Below are 25,069 nucleotides of genomic sequence, written 5' to 3' on the forward strand. Positions count from 1 at the left end.
TTCTGCCAGAAATACCTTTCCATCATGCCTCCATTAAGACATTTAGGTCATGAATCACAGGTCTAGAAGATAGCTTGACCTAATCTAAACTCTGCTGTCTCCTCAGGAACTCTTCTATAAAACCTTACCTAATCTGACCCAACATACTAGTTATACTCTTTTAACCTGGCTTCAAATCCCTGCTCAGACACTTCCTCCTCAGGGCAGCCTTCTTTGGTTCCTCCAAGGAGAACAAATCACTCCTTCTGTTTCCTCCATTATACGCTCTTGCCACACCAGATGGCACAGACATGCCAGTTCTCCTCTGGGGTGTAACCCTCTAGAAAACAGGGGCCACACAACCACCTTTTCTTCTCTACTGTCCTGTACCTGGCACAGGGTCAAGCTCACAGAGAGGACAGTAAATGTCTCATGAATGGTGCCCTTAACATCTTTGTAAAGTCTGTACATAATCATTGACTCTAACCCCTTCTTGTAAGCATCTTTCCCATGCAGCTTGAAAGCTCTTTGAAAGCAGAAATGATTTCTCTTTAGCATTCCCATGCAACCTACAGGACAATGGGAGTGTTTTTAGACTCACAGGTAGCTCACCAGATTTTTAACTTATGAGAGGGATACTAGAGTGAAGGGATACTCAAAGGGAGAAGACAGACATATCCACATTCCAATTAAGTACTGAAAAATACTCTTTCCTCAATTTTGTTAATACCTCCCTCTCAATATACTAGCTGATGCCAAGAAAAACGTAGGCTCTCCAAACCTACCAACCTAGGGAATATGCCACAGGATTTCTCAAACAGCACCTCCTATTGACTTACGCATGAATCTGGACCATTGTCTTAGAAAATCTCATAGAAAAACAAAACAGGAAGTTCTATTTAAGAAAACAAATCCAGACTATCTGAGTTGAAAGTTTTCTTATTCACAGGGGATCAAGGTTTCCTGGTAACTCCAGAGTAAACAGGCACATAGGAAGTGAAGCTGGGTTTTATTCCCTCTAGAAAAATTAATTGATGGCGAACTCAAGAAAGAAAACATCGAAGCCTCTGTATTTTTGCCTGTAGTCGGTTTCATCCCTGGCTCAATTCCTTCATTCCCCACCCATCATCACTTTAACCAGTGAGCAGCAGAAAATTTGAATGACTGAATGATAATCTAGGTTGACGAAAAGTACTAAAAGTGGTAATTGCAAAGGAAGGAAAGACATACTTAAGTACTTTTCCTAGGCCATTCTGATTTCACCAAGAAAAAAGAAAGGTAATAAAATCTATTTTTCCACCACTTAAAGTGCCAAAAGGAGGCTCCTTTCAAGAAATTTACATCCAAAAAAAATTTTTAAACTGCAGAAGAACTAGTTTGGGACAAGCCACAACTACTAAACATACAAAATGAGAGAGTAACATTCAGGATATTTAATCATTTAATTCAAGGATCATGTTACTTAAAGAGGCACAGACTAACAAAGTGTTCTCTTTAACTACTATTAGGAAAAACAGAAAATGTCTTACACTATACTAATAACCCTTCTGCATGTTGGCTGACTATAAACCTCCCAGAAAAAGAATAATACTGACTACAACAATATTAATGTCAACGGCCATGGAGGTGGAGGAAATCGTAATATGTGCAATAAAAGCCCACAACGAAATCTTTTTGGAAAATAAGGACAATATACACTTTTTCCACCTAAGATATTAATAGCAACGAGTCTATTATTCCTTAAACAATGCTGGCAACTGAGCGGCAAAAAGAAACACCCCCTGCATATGACTAGGATTCTTATACGGTATATGCATATATAGAGAGGGTGTTCTCGCACGCTGGAACAATGTGTCTTCACAGTTTAAAACCCACCGCGGCACTGCTGCTGTATACATATTCTAATGACAGGTTTGCGGAAAGTGTCTATGTCTTACCCAAGAGCACCGCTCCTTTAAACATATAACTTAATTTGAGGCACTCACTGAGCAGTTAACCTACTGCATGCACACACATCCGATTCTGTTAGAGTGTGACTGCATAAACCTTTTGAAGAGAAGACGATCATGCAATTATTCAAGTCTCCGAATGCCTTTTATGTTTTAGTCTGACTTGATTAAAGGCCTCGTCATGTTTCTCAACCTCAATCACAAGGGGAGAAGCTTGCAAGGACCCCTGCAGATCCCAACTTGAGAAGCATCACAAACTGTGCCAGCTCCATGAGGGCCTCTCTCACTCCTGGTACATCTGCTCTGTGTTCTTCCATGGATGGGTTTCTTCTGCTTACTCACAGATGCTTCTCCCTTATAACTCAGGTTTCTCAAGGCCACCACTGTTACTCCTGGCTTCTCCTCCCTCAACCTGTCCTACCTCCCATTCCATCTGTCCCAGTTTATTACAGACAAATCTTACTCAGTGAGTTTTCAGAGCTAGTCACACAGGTCGTGGCCAGTGTCTTTAGAAGGGTCGTCGCTGGGTCTGGTGCCCACATGTGGGCCCATCAGCTGTGGCTGGAAGGGTGGGAAGCCGAGTTAGGTGGTACAAAATATGGCTAGCTCCTCTCCTTTTTCCATGGTACAGTGTGTGGGAAGACAGGCATATAACCACATAAACCACAAAGTACATAAATTTAAAAGTAACATTCAGAGACAAAAGCAAGGTAAGAGCTGAATTAGTCTGAGGATAAATTCTAAAGCAATCTATTTTGCCTAAATAAAATGAAAATATTAAACACATCAAGCAACAGGCTAGACTTTAAAAAAACCAAGAGTCCCAAAATTGAAGAAAGGACTATTCATGGGATGACAACAAATCATTATAGTAAGTCTTTCAGGTAGAATAAAAGAGGAAAATATCAGGTATAAACCCAGAACGACCAGCCTTAATGTGATTTTGAAATCTTGACTATTTAAACAAAATATGAGGGACAAATCCATGCCATGTTGTTACTGTATTAATTTGTCTCCAGCCTTTTGGTTGTCCCTCTAATGCATCAAAATGATCCTGATTCAGAAGCCTATTTACCAAAACCTGCAGGTATAGATAGAATTTCTCTCATTATAGAAGCCTAGCCTACACAAGAGGACATCATTGCTGATTTAAAGAAAATCATTTCTGTTTTATTAACAACAAAGTCAAAAAAGCACTCTTCAAGTCCTGCCTGCCACAAACTAGCTGTCTAACCTTCGGGAAAAATATCAATCTAAGATTATTCAGATTGTTGTCTAGAAGAAAAAGACACCACTTCCACATCCAGCTTTAAAACACACTGATTCTCTGTGAATCCACTGATTCTTCTATAAACCAGTAAAGCTCAAAGCTCTTCATTATATGTCATAGCATCCACTCAAGTGACATGAAAAGGCGCCGCTTGGGCTGCTCACGTTATGGACTATCATCCTAAGGCTGACACCCTCCATCCCAGGTAACCCTATAGAGTCCACAAGGAAGAAACAAAATCACACAGAAGTTCTGACTACTGAGTTACAGAACCACGTGAAATCTCTGAGAGGGATGCTCTCCACACTTTCATGTTCTGGAAACCACAACTGCCACCTGGTCTACAAGCCAAATGTCTGGTCAAGAGTGTAGAGTGAGGGATACAGAAACGTGAGTTATCTCTAAGTGGGTCTTTACCTGCCAGTCTTAAATCAAGTATCCTTACTTTATACTATGTACCTAGCAATGACACTAGAGGAAACCTTTTCAGTTGGATGAAGAATGAATGGCAAGAAATGCCAATTCTTCGTGCCTGTAACCAATCACAGTGCCTGAAAGGGATGTAATCTTTGGCTGCTTCTGGATCACATCCATACTGTGGATACAATGGCCTCACTATCTGTAACTGTATTGGTCAGGCTATTATCTAAAACATCACACTCAGATACCACTGCCACATTTAAACTGGGACACTGATCTTGCTCCTGAAAGTCAACAGAATGGTGAGGGGTCTGAACATTATGTCGTATGATAAATAAGAAACCAAGTATCTTTAGTCTGAAGAAAAAAAGGCACCGAGAGGTAAAAACCATATTCAGATTTTCCTGTAACTCCAAACTGCAAAACAAGGGCAAATGGATTTTAACCATCAACAACCAAACTTTCACCACACATTGATTTAAAATTATTATTCACTTTAAAAACTGTAGTAGCAATTAGGGTATATTCACTCCCATCAAACACACTTTTTAAAGGAATCTCAAGGACATCCTCTACTTCCATGGTTGCAGAAAGAGAAATAAAACAGCAAATGTGGTTTTCACAGAGCGATGGTGAGAAGTGACTGCCAAAATAAAAGCCGAGTATGTGACACTATGACAAACTCCACAGGTGACACAGAGCATGCCTGAGGAAACAGTCTGACACCCAGGCTTCTCGTGTTCAAACGAATACCATCCTCCTGAACTTAGAAGACAGGAGGATGGCTAGCAAATCACTTAGTCTTTTCCTTCATCTTCTCTCACTAACCCATATCTTCTAGACTCTTGACAGAAAACAGAGCAATGATAAGATGTAAAATAGCATCAATTCTTTCACACCTTTCCAGAAGATGACCAGACAACCTGCTGTTTTGGATTGTCCCTTAGTGTTAATGTTATCCCTAGTTAGCCAGTGATATACGAGAACCATGATCACAGAGCCTCTCACTGAAACGAATTCTCAGGGCCACAATGGGACAAGAACTCAGTGTCCCTGAATGTCAGTGTTAAGGCCCAACGAACCGCCCATTCGTGACGGCGTCCACTGGTGATAACCTTCGCTTAAGTCTGGCATCAGCACTGCAATTCTGCGCACCTCTCTCCGCATCTTCAGAGCCATGCCACTGCCTCTATGCCCTTTAGTAACAGCTGAACTGTGAACCGTGAGGCTTATTGCCTATTGAAACAAATACTAAGGTTAAAACTTTAAAATAGCCTCAATTTTATTTAAATCAAATTTGACTTAAAATGTTTAAGCATAAAGACTCAGTGTTAGAAAAAGTATATCATGGGTTATAGTTTATTGAATTCCTTTTGAAATAATTAAATCAAAATGTATTTGTATTACAACAGGAATATGATCTATTCCACTTACACAAAATAATGACCAGTGGAGAAAGCAGAAGCAATTGTATTTGAAGTAGAGCTTTCTGCCTCCCCCTCAATAAAATGATTCAAGTAATCTCCATCTAAGACCACCTAATACACTCATTTTGAGGAAAGGATGGAGCCAAATGTTCCCTGGCCATTTTCCCCAGAAGACAGCGCTTGCAACTTTCCAGTCCCAAAATGACAAAAGTAATGTTTGCTGAAGAAGGATGAGTTTGAGGGTAATAAAAATATACCACATAAACCACCAAACCGTGTCTTATTTATATTTGTCGTACTGTTAGCCTTTGTGAAGGCCATAGTTTATAGGTCAGGTTTCCAAACCTACATATTTTAAGAGTATAGAATATCCCCACATTTAAAATATGTGTTGTCTGCTCTGTGGAGAAAGCATGTATATAACCCAATGCAATGGAAAAGTTGGCTTTCATCAGTTACGATGCTGACTGGATTTTGTCTTCTTCAGCCATTGGGATTCGAGATTCCTGAAGCATTTTTGCTTTAATGAGTCACATCTGTAATACAACCACTATACCCATCCCCATCTAATATACTGCAACACATTTTCCCCTCCAAGATCTGGCCATAGTCATTTCACAAGAGAAAGGGAAAAAAATAACTGATTAAAAGGAAACAGGACAGACAGTGAGTAAGCCATGAACAACTGCCCAAAGAACTGTAAAAATCCAAGCAGATCATTTCCATGTGTTTCAATTAAGGTTGCCACGAGGGGTGGACAAAGCACCAGAGAGAATATTGATAAAGTTGTATCCTTTTGTCAGCGTAGTTAGAGCCAAAGAGTAAAGTACAATTACTGGGGAACTTGCAAAGTTTTAACATAGAAAAATATGTGGGATAAATCCAATGCAAATAGACTAATTTGTAATCCCATCAGCCAGAGAATATTAAAAGGCACTTTATTCACATATTTTTAATATAAATAGACAGACTAAGGTTGTATAAACAGTTGTCTTTCAAAGGTAGGGTAACAAATTAGATTTTTTTCACTTTCTTGCATGTCAATTATATCTTTATTCTAGACCATTTAGAAATTACTTGTAATAAGAAAAAAACCAGATGTGGTAAAAATGACTAAGCAGTTAAAATCTATAAATCAAATTGAGTATCAAAGTGTAATAAATAACATTTACAGTTTTAGCAAATTTTTCTGGTTATAGTAAATTTTTCTACAAAATCATTTCCTACATTTAAAGGTGTTATAGGTTGAATTGTGTCATCCCAAAATTCATGTGTTGAAATCTTAACCCCTCAGAAGGTGGCCTTATTTGGAAACAGGGTCATTGCAGATGTAATCATTAGGGTGAGCCCTAATCCAATATGACCAGTGTCCTTATAAAAAGAGGAAATTTGGACACAGAGAGAAACACACAGAGAAAACTCCATATGAAGATGAAGGCAGAGATCGGGATAACACTTCTACAAGCCAAGGAACACCAAAGATGGCAAGGAAATCTCCAGAAGCTAGGAGGGAGGCATTGAACATTCCCTCTCTCAGCCTTCAAAAGGAACTAACCCTGTTGACTCCCTGACCTCAGGCTTCTAGCCTCCAGAACTGTTAGACAACACAACGAATTTTTGTTGTTTAAGCCACCCAGGTAGTTGAACATTTTTACAGCAGCCCTAACAAAGTAATATAAAAGGTTTCAAAGCATAGCACGTGAAGACATAAAACTCTGACCACATACATTTTTCCTAACAATCTGTCTTTTGCTATATAGTGCTTGCAAAATCAATATTTCCAACATTTGTTCCTCCTCTCCTTCCCACCCCCATTACTGCAGTTATATAAGGCCACGTAAACAAGTATTCTCCAAGGCAATGTGAGAGCAGTGACACACGCCACACCCAGGCCTGGCCCCTGAGATCGTGGCCCGCCTCCTTCATACAGTCTTGTTCTTCACCAGCTCCCACTGTGGACATGGTGACCCACCCTTAACCACAGAGATGGGGTCCATGACTTCAGGAACAGCAGAGCTACATGGCAGAAGGAACCTGGGTCTCTGACTGACAGTATGGGACAATGCCACCCACCAAGTGGGAACACTCACCTTAGAACGTTACACGAAAGAAAAATAACAGTTCCTTAAACTACTATACTATTGGGTTTCTCTGCTACAACAGGTTAGTTTTTTTGCCCTAATAGAGTATCAGGGGAAGTAAAATGTTTCAAACACATGTAGTAAAGCAGTATATAGAAAACCAGGTAGATCTCTGAAACAATAACTGACTAGATAGGAAACGTTTATGTGTACATATAATAAACTGAACTACTATTACAGCTTCAAATTTGAGACAATGTAGTTCATGATCTTAGTAGTTGTTAAACTACAATTTAAACCTTTTGGGAAATCTACCAATTCTTATTCTTAAAGATATTTTTAATTTTTTTAATTTTTTTTTTATTTAAAATTTTTCAGTGAAAATAATTTAGGTTAGTAACATTACTATGATTTTACATATATTTTAAAGATACAAAAAAACCAAAGTGACACAGAAAAAGTTTCACACTCCTCCTCCAATCCCCTCTTTAGGGAGAGCCAGCATGAAGCTAGGAAAGTATCCTTCCAGAATTAGATATTTTTTAAATAATAAGGGTAGTCAAAATTTCAACTCAGCTCAAGAGAGGTTTTAATTTTGGTTTGTGATATACACACCTGGAGTCAAAGCCAAAACATGTTCTAATAAGCATATAGAGCCTTTGGATTTTCATTACTCTAATAGAAGAAAAGTATTTTTTCAAAGATGCTAATGACCAGCAATATGGCCTATTTCTTGTTCTTAAATGTTTCCCCAAATGCCATCATGTGAAACTAGAATATGTGTGATGAGAAGAAAGTTCCTGGAGGACAATTCAATACTTCTCCATTACTTCATTCTACTGTAGATGAACTATCATGTCTATTTCTGTCTGGTCAAAACATTGAAAATTACTCTTCTGGAACTTGGGATGTTTGCCTTTTATTAAGTTACCGGTTTTTCCAGAGGAAGTATCCAAATCCTATATGGACACTTGTCTATCAGGAAGACACTTTCTAATGAATAAAAGAATAACATGAGGAGATAAAACTCTTCTCATTTAGTTATTCAGGGGCCTCATTAACCTATAGCCAAGAACAGAATCTACACTTCCAACTCCTAGTTTGTGAGACGCACACATGTTCCTGGATTCAAACATGTGTTTCTATTTAAACTGCTGGAATGTATATATGGCTCCACAAAGAGTGATAAATATTAGCAAATCTTCTAAGAATGACGGTCCTTTATGACCACATATGCTGTGTTTTGATTCAGCTTTTAAAATGTCTGAGTCATACAAAGCTGAACAGTCTGCGTTTTACATTTATCTGCAAGTTACAGAACAATGGAAAAAAGACTCCTTCCAGAGATATCATCCATTTGTCCCATCACAGCCAACCCAAGGCAAATCTAGAGTTCTGCTCTGTCTTCCATTTTCTTCCCCTTGTGGCAAGCCTGCCCCAGCTAAAGGCCGGGCATTCCAAAACGCCCAGGTATTAAGGACAAGTTGGATATTAACCAGTGTCAGAGACTGCCAAGTCAAGGGCTTCAGGCATACGACATAAACTTCAACAACATGGCCCTAACGCACGGATGGAAAACTGTGGTCTGGCACATTCTATTTGGCCCACACAGCATTTTTTATTTTTATTTTTTATTTAAATCCCTTTAGGAAAGCCTCCCCCCTCCCCTTAAAAGAAGGTACTTCATCGTATAGGATACTGTAGCTCACCTTGCTCTGTGAACCCTTCATATGTTGTGTGCCAGACAAACGTTTGAAGAACCAACGCCACGTAAATTCTTCCACCTCTGAGCTTCTTACTTTCTGGGTCTTTGCCTAGGATGCCCTCCAACCCACCCAAGCCTACCTCTTCACGTGGCTACCATCCACTCCTCAGAAGACCTCGAGAAGTCCCTTCTAATCTCCTGAAGTCCCAGTTAAGTGCTTAATCCTCTATGGCCCCAGATCTCCTGCTATTTCTGTGACTCTATCACCAGACACCAGACTAATTCCTTTAGGGCAGGGACGATGCCTTGCTCATTCCGGTCTCTCCAGCGTGCAGCACACAGCAGGTGGTAAATAAATATTTTCAGAATGAAGAAATGGCAATATAAGTATCAGCTCTGAAAATATTTGCTTTTAATACTCTTGGCAGAGGATGCAGGTGAATGATGAAGTTGACCAAAAAGAACAAGCGGATCACACAGGAGAATAAAGAGGCTTGTAAAGGCCACGTCTGGTCCCACACAGGTGCTTTCCAGAGGCTCCATGACTCTCTACAGCAAGCAATATTCAATCTCATCCGTAGTTACTGCTACATTTTCCCTCTTCCCTTCCCCTAAGGTATCTATATGTTTGTTCCTACACACATTTTCTAGATCCCAAGAGCAAAGACATAAACACAATAAATCCAAATAAATAAATAAATAAGAATATAAACTTAAATCAACTTCTTCGAAATGACAGGCATCTTCCCTTATATAAAACATTTATTTTAAGAAATAGAGCTGATAAGAATTAATCAACTGCTCTTCATAGTTTCTCATATTCATTTTTTAATCAGCTCCACTCCTGTTTCCCTTTGCTATATACGACTGGCAGACCTTCATTGAAGACCAGAACTTTCAGAGGACACCCAGGGACAGCAGTGACGTGGTTACTCACTGTGCGCAGGGAGCCTAAAGGTCGTCCCACCCACAGCCATGCTTACTGGGAACGAGGAGCGCTGCGAGGGGCTCCTGCTCTCTGCCTCCCAGGTCAGATATGTGTTTGGTGAAAAAGAAAATAGGGAGCAGCAGTAAAAGATAATCACGACAGCGTATCTGGCAGCTTTCCTTGTCTCGGAGCAAAAACTTCCTTGGATTTGCCTAAAAGGAGCCTTTTTAGAATGGTTAAGTGGCTCTGGCCTGTTTGGCACAGTGGTTAGAGCATCAGCCAGCAGGCTGAAGCGTCCCGGGTTCAAGTCCAGCCAAGAGCATGACCTCAGTTGCAGGCTCGATCCCTGGCCCTGGTCAGGGCACCTGTGGGAGACAACCAGTTAATGTGTCTCTCTCACATCGATGTTTCTCTCTCCCCCTTTCACTCTCTCTGAAAAGCAATGGAAAAAAATGTCCTCCAGTGAGAATTAAAAAAAAATAGCATCCCACCCTTTCCAAACCCTGTGCATCTCCAGGTATCTTATCAAGAACCTATTCCCATGCAACAGGCGGTATCTCAGAGGGAAGGGGGTGGAGGATGGGAAGAGATTAACCGAAGAAGTTGTATGCATATATGCATATCCCATGAACACAGGCAATAACGGGGTGAAGGCCTGGGGAGGGGGTGCGAGCAACGTGGAGGGGGTCAATGGGGGGAAAAAAATGGGACACGTATAATATTTTTAACAATAAAGATAAATTTTAAAAAAGAACTTATTCCCTTTCCCATGGAAGGGGAGCTTTCAGGAGCTTCTACTGTAGCTACTGAGACAGGTATATTTCTCCTTAATTATCACCAAGGCAGGAGTAAAAAGCAACTTACCTTTTGAAAAAAGTCTTCCCCACTTTTGCCTTTTCCTTCGGCAGCAGCTGTAAATAAAAATGTAAACATTTAAAATTGTTTCTTTTTTTCAACCTATGTATTCAAAAACTCTCGAGTGTCAGGCATTAAAACACAAAAGTAAATAAGACGCACTCTTCTCCCAAAGCTCAGTGCCTGCTAGGAGGCCTCATCAGGGACGCAAAGCTGCTAAAGAATAAGACACTAATCCAATCAAGCACAGTTCCAACTCCTTTTCCTGTCTGAGAGACGCACAAATCTCTATTTTCACACAGAGATGAAAGTAATCTCCTTTCACAGTTAAGGAACTATATGAACAAAGGCAACTACCAATATAATCAGCTGTAGTGCGCTAAGCGCTTCCTGCCTGTAATCAATCCCAGGCCGAGGCGGCCTTTTCTATGGGGGCTCGTGGAACGCGGCCTGCTGAGCTGTGTCAGCTTCATGTTGTGCAATGACTACATACTCTACTTGGATTTCTGTTGGCATCATATACTACTTTAGTTCACCCCTTCACTGGCTTATACAAAGGGAGAGAAAAAACAGAATTAAATAGCACATGAGAATGGTAAAGTCACAGACAACAATAAAACTTCATGTGAGATTAATTAAAAGGTCACTGTATTTAAAGTCTTTTATGTCTAAATGGTAGCCTATAAATAGAGGACAAACCCAGTTCTCTATGTTCAAAAGTCTTAAGACTCTGTGAACATTTTTTTTTTTTAATCTGGGGGGTAGGGGGTGGGAAATTTGACTAAAGGGAGAGGGGACAAAAGCCAGTAGCAGCTTGCTTGCAGTAGCCTCTAAGTGCATTCTTCAGAGGGCAAACACCAAACGGGTCTCAGATTCCAACGCAGCGTGAACAGGGGTTCACCAGAGAAGCCACCCTGTCACCTGGACAAAGAAAGGAGCTGGAGCAACAACTCCTGAACTTGTTAAAATGATTGAAGACCCAAGAAGTATGGCAGATCATTCTGTTAGGTGGAGGATTCAAAACCCAAAGAAATTCCCTCTGCTCTCAAAATAACAACAATATTAATTTCACAGGTAAGTATGAGACACCTACAATTTTGCAAAAATGAGTTTTTTATCAATATGTTTTCATCCAAAAAAGAGAGCACAAAGTACAGGTCTCTGTGATTACCAAGAGCAATTTGAAGAAATGTATGAAAACAATAGCTACAAAGATAAAAAATGTTAAAAATTGTATTCTAATGTGTGGCAGACTAAATAACACCCCCTAAAGATGTTCATGCCCTGATCCCTGGACCTCTCAATATGTTACATGTTACCTTCACATGGCAAAAGGGATTTTGCAGATGTAACTAAATTAAGAATATTGAGATAGGAAGATTCCTGAATTATCCGGGTGGGCCCAATGAAATCACAAGGGGTCCTTACAAGAAGAAAGAAGAAAGCTCAGAGTCCAAGAAGGCGATGTGACAATAAAAGACAGAGAAGGGTGTGCGATGACACACAGAGAGGCTGAGAGAGGAGAAAGACACAGAGATGCTGCACTGCTGGCTTTGAAGATGGCAGAAGGGGCCACAAGCCAAGGAATGTAGGTGGCCTCCAGAAGCTTGAAAAAGCAAGGAAGCGGATTTTCCTCCAGAGCCTCTGGAGGGAGCATGGCCCTCCCAACACTTTGATACAGCTCAATGAAACCCATTTCAGACTTCTGACCTCTAAGATAATAAATTAATGTTGAAGCCACCATACTTGTGGTAATTTGCTACAGTGGCAAAAAACTAATACATAATGCTAATACCATTTTAACTTTACTTTTTGCACAAATACCACACCATTAACAGCATGAACCGAATCCAGACACAGATGTGAGCATTTGAAGCACACATGTCCACAAAAAGATTCTTTGTAGTTAACTACAGATTAGGATTTTCACTCTCTAACTTGGAAATTTATCAACATTAAAGCTTTTTAAAAAACATTAAAAGCAAATCTGAACAACAAAAAAATAAAGCTTACTCTTTCTAAATAAACTGGCAAATGTGGTTAGATCCTAGCTAGAGAGGCCACCCAGGCAAGATAAAACGTCAGTGCCTAAACCTAATGACACAAACCTATTATCAAGTGCTTTGGAGGGACTTCAATTCAGCTACTGCTTGGGTTGTCTTTCTCTCTAAAGCTAAAACTTATTTAAAGGGGTCCTAATATATAACACAATTGCTTGGCAATGGAAACTACATACCAGGGCACAAAGTCTTGAAAAAAATTCTAGTGGCATCGAGGACACTATTCTTTGAAAAAAAATTTTAGAATCAAAGATATTTTCAAAGGCCTATCAAGGAAGGCAGATAATCACCCCTTTGGCCCACACAGAACTCTTACACAACTTAGCATTCATCAGTTTAAATTTTATGATACAACTGAATTTTACTACAGAAACCTCCTTTAGGACACTTATTTTGCTCATGACAAACTCATTATGTCACAACCTTGAAATGCCCCTTCATTCCAAGTCTGAACAGACTTCATAGAATGGCCTTTCAATCCCGGAATGAATAAAAAAAGGGGGGGGGGATTTTCTTAGTTAGACCCAAACTGTAATAAACTATGTTCTAGAAAACCATCTAAAATTTAACCAGGAACCTGCACCTTTTAGCAACCTTATGATTTGAGGGGAGCCAAATGGCAAATTCTTTCGCACCAAAAATTGTTCTTTTTCATTCCAAATGTTTATGTATCAGAAACTCCAAATCTGAGCCTGATTTTCCCCTAAATCCCGAGAAGTATCCATTTTCCAAAACCCACAAGTTTTTGAGCCTAGTAAAAGGCTCTGGTTGGATTCTTGGGTAGTTCATTGTCTCAGGTGCAAACCATGGCTGGTCCCAGTCACTGCACTTTACAGGGAGGGTCCTTATGTAATTCTCACGTTGCTGGGTCTCCTCAGGACTTTTACTGACCACACCCAAGCAAAGCTGTCAAGGCCACAGAAGCCAATCAAGGGAGAGCAACATTTCACCAGAAGTATTCTCCCCACAAACAGGAATTCTCCTGTGCCCAAATGTGGAAGTTCAATTCTCAAACTTACTCTAAAATCTTCAGTATCAAAATATAAACTCTGAAGAAGTGAGAGACTGGGGGGAAAGGGGCTTGCAGAATAATTTTTTCTCAATATAAACCTAGGCATTTAAGATGCTCATTTTGCAGACTCAGAAAAGAACAAAGAGAAGTTCACTCTTAATTCTACAAATTAAGTCCTACACTGGTGAATCAAAATGGGCAAGGCCGCCCAGCCAGCATGGTTCAGAGGCTGAGCATCGACCTATGATCCACAAGATCCTGGTTCAATTCCCAGTCAAGGCACATGCCCGGGGTTGAGGGCTCGATCCCCAGTAGGGGCAGCCGATCAATGACTCTCTCATTGATGTTTCCCTCTCTCTCTCCCTTCCTCTCTCTGAAATAAAAATAAAATAAAATATAAAATAATAAAATAAAATAGGCAAGGACATGCCCTCATTTAAGTACAACCTTGACCCATATATCCAAAGCCACCCAATTAGTGAGATAAAGCCAAAATTAAAATACAGTTCTACTGACAACTTTTGCAAAGATCTTTTCGCAGTCACAACTTTACCCAAATAAACTTAACAGAGCTGTAATTTAGCTATTCTCATTCTGGAAGGTGCACTAAAAAGCTAGTCATTCTACTCCTAACCTAACACTAGAGTGAGACAGCTACTGTTAGGCCTAAAGAATAAAGGTTGCTTCTAGGGAGTCCATTTGAGAGTCGGATTGCAAAAAAAAAATATGAGGTACAATGGCTTTCTCCTCTTCCGTGTATTTGGAGGGGGAAATGTCGCCTGTGAAGTGAGCCAACTCATACTTGATGTCACGGCATTCCTTGACCTTTGAAATCTGATTATATTCTGTGGTATAACAGTTCTACTGAGTATTTACACTCTTAAATACTGATACACCCTTTTCTTTTTTATTCCACAGTAACATAAACACACACAATGATTTAGCAGCCTTTTTCTAACTGTCTTTACAATATGACTTCTGCTTGATGTTCCAAAATTTAATCGTTTGATTTTATAAACCCTGGATTATTCTTGCCAATGAAAGCAACTGTCTTTATTTTCATGACAAAGAATAAATTATTTCAATACTACTGAAACATGGCTTCACGGGTTGTGCAGGTAAAGCATTTCATATTTTTAGCTGAACAATTCATTTTTTATGTTTATTATAATTTCTCCAGTGCTCTGCCATATTTTATTTCATATTTTTGCTTCGCAAGAAATATGGGATGGCAAAAGCCATGGCCAATAAAAACAGCAAAAGTTGAAACAGGTGTAAACTATTACAGTCCCCCAAACTACAGGGGCAAGTCTAGTTAATTACTGAATTAAAGGGGGGGGGAGCTCAATTTTAAGTTCTTCATAGGGCATATGGAAACTTGTTTAAATATCCTTTTCATTCTGAAATGCGTTTCCATCATAACATCTTATGCTTTCTGGAGCCAAATCTAAAAACACAAGGACTATGTATTTCTCATTTAAAACATAGTATAAAATATCTTTTAACATTCCCTTGATGAGCAATAGGTTTTTTCACCCCTGTGGAACTTGAGCAGGAAAAAACAAGTTCAAATTATAAAAAATAATTGAGAAATAAATCTTCACATCTGTAAAGATTCAGGGCATTCCTCCCTTTTTAAAAACACAACCCAACTGTAGCACATTTGTAACTAAGAAGGCTGCTGTACCTTAAGGTCACCTGAAAGATAAATGTGTAATCATTAGGTAGCCTGATTCTCCTGTAAAAATATTTTACTAAAAATTTAAAACATTCACTTATGGTATCAATTTAATCCATATGCTGAAATAGCTATGCCATATATTTTATTCTGTCTATTTCTGTTTTCAGAAAGTTCCCTGACAATTTAGCCAATTTTACTGCAAGAGGAACCAGCAAAAGATGTAGATGACGCAGTGTCTACATACACCCAAAGAATTTCTTATGTTCATGAATTATATCTAACACTCTAGACTGTGTGCAAAACTCTGAGAATTGATTGAAGAAATAATAGATATTAAGCCTATTTTTAAAGTTTCTACAATTAGCAATTAAAATCATTCAACTATCCTAGCCAAATGAAAAACACTTTAAAGTTTAAAAACTCCCCATGTTCAAAAATGCAATAAATTGTTTGAGGAGACTATAAAAACAGGATGCACAGAATGATCTCAAAGCTACAGGTAAGCATGTATGCGTGCATTACATACAGTGTACATGTTAGAGAAAGCTACAAACACCAAAATGTTAACAACTGTTATTTGAGTGGTGAAATCATTGGGTCATTTATCACTTTCTCCTTTGTACTTTCCAGAATGCTTTAAATAGCTTGAACTTTTTAATTAGGAAAAAGTCAGGTAAAAATCATTTTTAAATCCTTCTTCCTATTTGAGAGTAACCAAAGTTTACCATTACTGGTTTGTGACAGCACCATTTCCAGTCCACAGTGCATAAAGCAATCCAGCGCAAGTCTGAAGGTCAAATGTGGGTGTAAGCTACCTAAAGAGACAGAATGACTAATGCACCATCCGAGATGAATAATGGACAGTACATGAATTCATACCAAGTACAGAGCATCACAGGCCTTAGTTAAAGGAGCACTTTCTAGATTGAAAGACTGATTTTGTGCAACTGTCAGTGGAGAAGTTTTAACAAGTTAGGCCTATAATAAGAAACTTCTAGCTGAAAACACTAAATAATCCAATATTTGGAAAACTTCTGTGATTCACAGCTAAAATAAACAGCTAGCCAAAAGACATAAAGAAACATTCTCTAAAATGCATAAACCAAAAGGAGAAAAATTTTATGTATACTTTTCTAATTTATAGACTATGTCAGCAACTTTTAACCGGTGTGCCGCAAGAATTTTTATAACATGCAATACCTGACTATTTAGTCAGGGGCACTGATCTCTTTTCCCTTAGATTGTCAAATAAAAAAAATGACAACAGCCAACACAACAACTGCCAACCGTTGTGAACGAACTGAAATTACACCTACTTTTTTCTGTCAATGGACAAAAAAAATATATTTTTTGGTGTGCTGCCAAATTTTAATAATTAGTTTGTGTGTGCCATGAGATGAAAAGGGTTGAAAATTGCTGCTCTAGTCTACCAGCTTTTAGTTCAGAAAGCATCTGTTGCTGTCAAATGTACGAGAATATTCACGAAAATCTGATAACGTCTAAATTACATTAATTGCTTCAAGCAACTCCGGCTCAGAGTTTACTCAGACTTCAAGCTTGTTGGCCTGACGGCCCTAACATCCACCAGTGGAATCTCATGATTAACAGAAACCTTGGTCATGTCAAATGTCCTCCTTTCAGACCCCATTTCTTCTTACGTAAGCAATTCCTGAAACACCACCTAGTCTGGCCTGGGGTCATAAACACTATCTGACAACTCTGATTATTGACATAGTATTTATTTTTTTAAATCAACACTCTTCTTGCTTTATCACAAGCTAGAGGGTGTTCATGGCCTTCGTGCAGTTTAATGGAATTATCAATACGCCACAGTGAGCTTATGCTGGTCTTCCCATAGACCTGCACTGTCCAAAACAAAACCCACTAGCCACTGTGGCTACTGAGATGTGGCTAGTCTAAATCCAGATGTACTGTAAGCGTGAAAAACACACTATATTTCAAAGACTTAGTACAGAAAGTAAAACTCTCATTAATTTTTTAATTGTATGTTGAAATATTGCCATTTTTATATACTGGGTTAAGGAAAACTGTATTATTAAAATTAATCCCACCTGTTTATTTTACATGTGATTATAAAATTCTAAATTACAGTTGTGGTTCACATTCTATTTCCATTGTACAGTATTACTATTGAAGATAACTTACTTAGCCAATACCCAAAGAGGACTGAAAAGATTCTAGTACAGAGGCTACAAAGGACTGAAAACAAGGAATCTTTTCGAAATAGCAAGAGTCAGCAGCTGAAATCAAAGCTGTATCTGTCTTAACCTCCTGGGAACATCCTGAGGGAGGAAGAAAAAGGTTGGTTGTTATTTTGAGAGGGTTATGGGAGGGTTAAAGAATTAGAGTAGTTTGAATAAAATATATAATGTTAATAACCATTTCCTTAATATCCAGCTTTGGCCCAGTCCAAAACCATGAAACTATTTAAGAGTTTATGTGGATGGTTATTTAATGGAATGAAGTTTATATTTCTTTTGTGTTTGTAATAACATGGCAATGGGGCAAGCCAGCTTGTTTTAAATCAGAACCAAATGTGTTCCAGGCATGTTTAAAGTTCAGGTTATAGGCAGAAATCTATGACTAGGCGATCTGTTTGCTCTTCTCCCCACCAAAATAGGTGCAGGGGTGGGAGGGCGCAAAGATACGCTTGCTTTCATCAGGAATGCTCCAATTCAACCTAACACTAAAAGACTCACCTCTTGATTCATTTAAACAAAACTTATTAAGCACTTGAGGCACACAGTGAGAAGATAAAAGCTATGAAGTCAGAGAAACCTGGGTTCAACTCTAAGGTTGCCATTTACTAGCAGAATAACTCCAGGCAAGTGATTTAGGCTCCCGAAGGCTCCGTTTTCACCCCTAAAGTATACAAATAGGCACTCTATGAGCATTCAATATATGGAAGCCAGCTACCCTGACTTCAAAGAACTTACAGTCTTACTCAACAGTAAGTGCTCTGAGGTCAGTAATAAAAATGACAAGACCAAAGGTTGAACACTACATAAGAGTCACAGACAACAAGAATTTAAAGAATGAACATGACAGGGAGCTTCTGAGCTGATTGCTTAAAGTGGGAAAGGACTGAGATGTGGGGAGATGGAAAAAGTGAATTCTGGGGAGAAAGATGGCTGTGAATACCCATGTCTGTCTTTCCGTCTTTCCAAAACTTCAGGTTCTCTTTTATATGCCTCAGAGCACTTGCAGCAGCACCTGCTTCTAGAAGGAGCCCTAGGTACAGGACAGCAGAGAGGAAGGGGAACCCCCCTCCCAGTGACTGGGGACATGAATAACTCAGGTTGGCTCACACCGATTCTTTACCTGAGAAGTATACCTCAGAGGACTGTTTGGAAATATGTGGGGTGGGGTGGTGGTGGCTGCTGTCACAGGATGAGTTTTGGAGGGTAACGGTGCAGACATTTAGCATCCATGCCAGGGCAGTCACAAAGAGTCCAGTTCAATAAAGAAATGTTCTACCCAATAAGCCAATACCCCTAGTTACACAATACTGGTAGGGTGTTTCTTTTACAAATGACGTTTCTTCAATGAGTGATCTTCCAAATAGTACGTTTCTATGCCACTTCACCTTTCTATACTGTCATGAACTACCAAATGGACAATTAAGTCACATGATCGTTCCAGACCCTTTTAAGTTGTCCATAAATTTAACTATCAAAAATTAATCTTTTTTCATTGCACGCACCCACCAGCTCCAATGACATAGGTCTGCTTAAGCAAACATACCTCGTGCAATAGGACAAGGATTCTCTAGTACTCCAGTCAACTGCAGGCATGCCAACTTTAAGATACACTAGAAGAGAGGGGTGCTCATGGAAAGTCATTCTCCGGCCCCACCCGCAAAGCCCACTGAATCTTAATCTTTATGAGGGCCCAGGAATCTGCATTTTTATAAACATACCAGAAAATTCACATACACAGTTAAGTCATGGGCATTGTGACATCACTGGAATCACATAGTAAGATCAATGCTTGATTTCCAAAATCTCAGTCAAGTTGGATTTTGATAACCCTAGCCAGTTGCCCATTGCTGATCATCGCATTTCACCTTAACCCTAAAACTACAGACATACAACTACTTTGAGGCACAGAAAGGGTTTAAATATGACGATATAAACAAATCTAGGCATCAAGGTCATGCCAGTGCTCTTGGTATATAACATAATCCATTACAATTATGTAATTATTACAGCTAGAGAAGCTGCTTCTCAGTAGTAACCAAAAGATGCAGCTACCCACTCACATTTTATGATTAAACTGTTTCTTCCCCTTTCTAAACTTGCTCTTCTCAAGGCCTGTTGAGCCAAGCCTGCCTCACGTTGCATCTCATTAGAAGAGGTCCAAAGGACTAAGATAGCAGTGGTCCTAGAGGACTTTTATCTTCCCTTGAGTTGACCAAGTCTATGACCTACAGGTTATGGAATGAGTGCAGATATACAAAAGAAAGGCAGCAAAGGTACTCTGATCAGAGGGGATCCGCCTATGCTCCCACCGTGTCCTGCTTCCATAGCTGGCTGCACAAGGCAACCTTCTACAAAATGTGGCTTTGCATAATCACATCACCAAAGATCAAGGCATCCTCAGTCAGAAGACCTAGGAAAACATTTAGGGGGCTCTTATTTCTTAAACTCAGCAGTTTGCTGCTAATAAATCATAAGCCTACTTTTATGAAATTAAGCAGATCGCCTCCTCTCAAGACGTTTGGTTTGAAAAATGATAAACTCTTTGAGGGCTAAGCCATCAATTCTCATCTCTGAAAAGAATCATTTGTTTTTGTTAAAGCTAATTGAAACCTAACATCTGATTATAATTTATTCCATTTAAAGTCCTTGGTTTGTTAACATGAATTCATTTTTCATCGGTAGGCAGAAAACCACCTTTAAATGTGGTTTTCATCTGAACAATGCTTGAAGAGTAATTTTAAGGTAATAGTTCCTGGCCTAGGATAAAAGTTGTAACAGATATCGTTACCTCGATTTCCTTTCATAAAATATGTGTGTATATTTACGATGCAAATACGGTAGTCACATTCTCAGCCATGGCTTTTTTCTTATTCCCAGAATTGTAACTTTGGTTCAGGAATCACATTCTATCTCAATTAAAATGAAACTGCTATAATAGCCTGGTGGGCCTGTAAGTACTCATTTTCTTGAACAGTTCCATTTCTCAGCTGCTTTTTGCACTCTGTTTTCTTTGGAAAGTTTAAACTCATTTTTCTTAAGTTCAAGAAACTGAAATGTCATAGGCCTAGATTATTCACCAGTCTCAAGATATTCGAGCCTTTCGAACAAGGTAATGAAAATTTCTTCTCCTGTCTGGGTGGAGAGTTGGCCATGTTCTGTCAAGTTCCAAATGCTCATGCTGGAAGCACCTACCCTATAGCACACAGTGTAAAATGTCTCTAGAATATCTTTCTGATTTTGCTAAATCTGTTTAAGCTAATTTCAGAAAGGTTTGAAAATAAATTCTTGATCTTTAATAGGTCAGATAAAATACCTGAACCCATGTTCTTTAAAACAGTGTATTTTTCCAGAGAATTAAAAAAATTTTTATATCACGTAAAGGTTTTATAATTTATATAATGATAGTAACCCTAAAATTCAGTAATACTGTAAGCACCAATAAGAATGTAGAGCTAGTACAGAGGTGAAGTGCAAGTTCATACAACATTTTGAAAAATAATTTGGAAAATATAATGAAAAACTGTAATTTCCATGTACTTGACACAGTAGTTCTATTTCTAGGAGACTAGGTCCTACGAATATAATACAAAACATGAAAGACAAAGGAAAAACTATTACCACAAATATGTTCATTTAGTAATATTTATAAAAAGCAAAAACATGAGAAAAGCAGTATGAGAATTAAGAAAATTAGGTATAGGTGCTTATACTAACATTTTATGGTCATTTGAGAAGATGATTTTCGTGATCTGCAAAACTTTAAAATAGTAAGAAAAAATAACTAATAAATTATCCAGTTTTTTAAAAAAAGGAAAATAAGGTATAATATTTAAGTAGGTCATAAACCATGTGCAATATGACTGTAACTATTATTCTTTAAACACACAAAAGCTACACCCAAAATGTGTATACTAAGAAAGAGTGTGATTATGTTATGATTATATCTTCATTTCCCAAGTTTTCTTGGGATAGAGCTACTCAGACCCATAAAAGTAAAAACCACTTAAGAAGTTTTATCATTAAATCTCATCATTTTTAAAGTATGTATTTGTGAGAAAATAAGGACAATGTGAATTTGTATTTTCTCATATATCTAACGCCAGTAAAGTCTGATTTCCAAAGGATATTTCAAAGTAAAAATGAATATACAAAACAGAAGAACTTGCCCAAATTCTTCAAATATCTACCCGAGCTAGAATGCCTGCCTTCTAGAAGGTCCTGCCAAGCTACTCCCACCACGGTGCTGAGATAGCCTCTGCCTCCCCATTCTCTGGCCCTGAATCCATGAGCTCTCCCAGGGTGCAACACAGTCGGCTTAACTGCACCTACTCAGAGGTTATAAACAGAACACTACAGCTGCAGGCTTCCAAATAAGCACCTTTTACAAGCACAATCACAAGCCAACGAAAACGATTTTGAAAAATGGGGTGCTATGTTACATGCCTATTATGACAGCAAAGGTTGGGAGTCAACTTCTCAAAATAGTGCTGCTGTAGGAAGCATGAGAAACCCCCTCACACTCACAGGCGGAGACAAGAAGTGCAAAGGGAGGAGCAGAAAGTTCACCGCCGGCAATTAGGAAACAATAATTTGAGCTTCAGTAGATGCATCTTGAAGCGATTCTTGAGCAATCTTTATCCAAAGAACTTCCAAAAATGTAATGAATCACAAAACACAGAGAAACGCAGGTGTTCCCTCCCATCCCTCTTCTACTACATTTTGTGAAAGACCATAAAAATTGCATTGGTTAGAGTAAGAGTGTTGGTTGGGAGACAATTATGTAGCACCAGTTTATGAAGAAATATTCTCATAAGGAAATATTATCTGACCCATCACCCCCCCTGCCCTTGAAATGGAGAAAAACTGGTCTCAGAATTTTTAAATGGAGATGGTCCTTGATCAAGCGGTTAATATGGATCTGGTACTGTGTCAGCCCTTTTCCAGGTGAGAATGAGGGGACAAGCAGAAAAAGAGGGACACATAAGTAAAATAAAATTCAGAGGGATATTTCTAAAATTATTTGAAGGACTTATAGTTAAAAAGAAAATCAACATCACTGTAGACTATTCTCTAAAGATATTAACTCAAAATCTGTCCCCAACTTTCTCCACCACTCTCCTCCCCTAAAAAGAAGGAAATATGGCCAATGACAAAAAGAAGGCAAAGGATATTATCCTGACTTTAACCAAAACTAATATTCAGCCACACATCTAATACTGCATGTATTTCTCATCACAATGCCTAAAGAAAGGACTGTGTCCAGATAAGGGCAATTAAAATCATGAATGAGATATTTATTACAGCATATTTTTCCTCTAACAAAGTTTTCTATGGAAATTTTCTTTCTAGTAAGAAGTTGAGGACACTATCAAACTGTTTTTATAAAATTATGAAAGGTATGGAGATATATTCTGGGAAATATATCCTATATAGTCTCGAAAAACAGCACCACCTCATCTTGAGAAAACTTACTAAGCACTACTTTACATGTGGTTAGCAAATCAATGAAACTGGATGGCAGAGGCTAGAAACAGAACTAGGTACAAGAATTCAGAGCAATTCATTCACTCCACAGTCCACAGAGGCAGGGCATGTGTTAGGAAAGGCTGGGTGTCTGCCGGGTGAAAAGAACACTCACCTCAACTCCTGAGGACACACCAGCCTTTGTAAGATAACTCGTGGTACCCAATATCCAGAGCACCTGGCAATATAGTTACCTCGCTGCATTTTATAACCTCCCCACCCGCTGAGCTTAACTTCCCACACTTTTTACCATGCAACAGGTAAAATGAATGTGCTTTTCAGTCAAGATCAAAGGAAGAGGCCCCACGCTGTGCCCACACTGGACTGAATCCTTCCTCGCATTTGTTGTTATGACTCCACAGAACGTAAGGCCATGTGAACGAGCACAGGCATGTGTGTGGCACCTGCAGAGTACAAGATGCAAAGCAGATATGGAGCTGAAAACGCACAGTCAGGTGCGAGTAAGGAGTGGATATTTCCCAACACTGGGCATTGTCTGTTTAGATCTTGGAGGGAAGGACGAAATATAGGATATCAACAGACGAGAAAAGGCGAGCCCATTTTCAATCACAGTGAGCAGATCTGGTCAAAGATCAAGTTTCTCTAATGCAAAATGCTTTTAAAGTAAAAGATTTTTAAAGTATTTCCCACTGATACCTAAACATGGGCATATGGTTACATTGCACACTTCTGCACAATCTCAATTTATTTCTGTGGATCATTTCCCGGGCAACTGCCCACCCCCTTTTTAAAATAGATAACCTAAGTAAAACTATAAGAGTTTGAGAACAATGGAAAAGAATCTTAAATGCTCAAATTAAGTGGACTCATGTTTATTAGAGAAACGTGGAGCACTCTTATTTAGGCTGTGAGTTTACAGTGGAAAAATAATTTTTTTTTAACGTCTGGTATCATTCCCAAGCCTCTTGCTTTTCAAGGAAGTGGGAAATACACTCCTGTCCCAAAGCATCCATCTTTACAAGAAACTCAAGCACTCTCATGATAATGGCCTTCCTCAATGCATGCTACATTTCTTGGCAGCAACTGGAACTGAAAGCACCAAAATACTTTAATTAAGGAAAAATTTTAAGAGATGCTCTAAAACAGAGAGAGATTTGTTTTTGTTTTTAACAGACGTCCTTATAATGAGTCATTTCATAGATAGAGAGCTCTAGGATGAATGCCAAGAGCCAGCAGACAGGACTCCTTAGCGCAAGCAGGCAGTTTACAGCAGTCTGATCAGAGATGTCACAAATCCTGCTCGCGGCCAGGGGACGGGTCAGCACTGCATCCTTCGTCAGCAACTACGCTGGGTTTGGAAACCCCATGGATAAAAGATGGATCTCTCCTTAGCAAAAACAGCCCCAAACTCCTCAAACAGAGGTTTTCTGCTCCACGCTCCACCCTGTGACAATAAATTTAGCAGCAACAGAATACCACCACCATCCATAATCCCCCTGGACTGTAGGTTGCTTGTTAATTCCGTACGAATAAATAAAATTAGATTATTTGGAAATAATTACAAACAGGTGACGATGGGATTGAAAGCTGTGGGTAATGTGTTCACTAAGAGTTCATTATTAGCCCTACTAGGTGCCAGCTGTGCAACTCTGAGCAAAATGACTTCACCTCCCTGTACCTGGCTTTCCTCTTAAGGTTAAACAGGGGTAAAATAGTTCCCACTCATATGTTTTTTATCAAATTCTCCAGAAGCTAATGACAAGGCTCTGTGACAAGTATTTGAGTGAAAGTGATTTATGCAGAAGTTGATCCCAGGGGTCGCTGGTAGGGAGGTGGGAAAGTGCATGGGGAAGGCAGCGAAGAGGGAAGCGTGTATAGGTGTGTAAGCAGGTTCCCTGTGCAGGCCTCAGAGCTCTGAGACTGCAGCGAGATGCCTCGGAGCTGTCCCCTCTAGGGGCTGGGAGGCTGGTACTCACCGCCACCTCTAGCCTGCCAC

At 39.1% G+C, this 25,069-nt stretch overlaps 1 protein-coding gene across 3 annotated transcripts in view; it reads right to left on the bottom strand.

Annotated features, from left to right (window-relative positions):
- The window catches only part of BICC1 (BicC family RNA binding protein 1), a 228,807-nt gene that overhangs the window by 145,290 nt on the left and 58,448 nt on the right, over positions 1–25,069 (bottom strand). For all 3 annotated transcript variants that reach the window (XM_087824412.1, XM_087824411.1, XM_087824413.1), the window contains exon 2: positions 10,624–10,670. In XM_087824412.1, the coding sequence (XP_087680538.1) occupies positions 10,624–10,670 (47 nt within the window). The remainder of the gene's footprint in view (positions 1–10,623; positions 10,671–25,069) is intronic.

Source organism: Miniopterus natalensis, chromosome 14 (assembly GCF_054644295.1).
Source record: "Miniopterus natalensis isolate mMinNat1 chromosome 14, mMinNat1.hap1, whole genome shotgun sequence".
Taxonomy (NCBI): Eukaryota; Metazoa; Chordata; class Mammalia; order Chiroptera; family Miniopteridae; genus Miniopterus; species Miniopterus natalensis.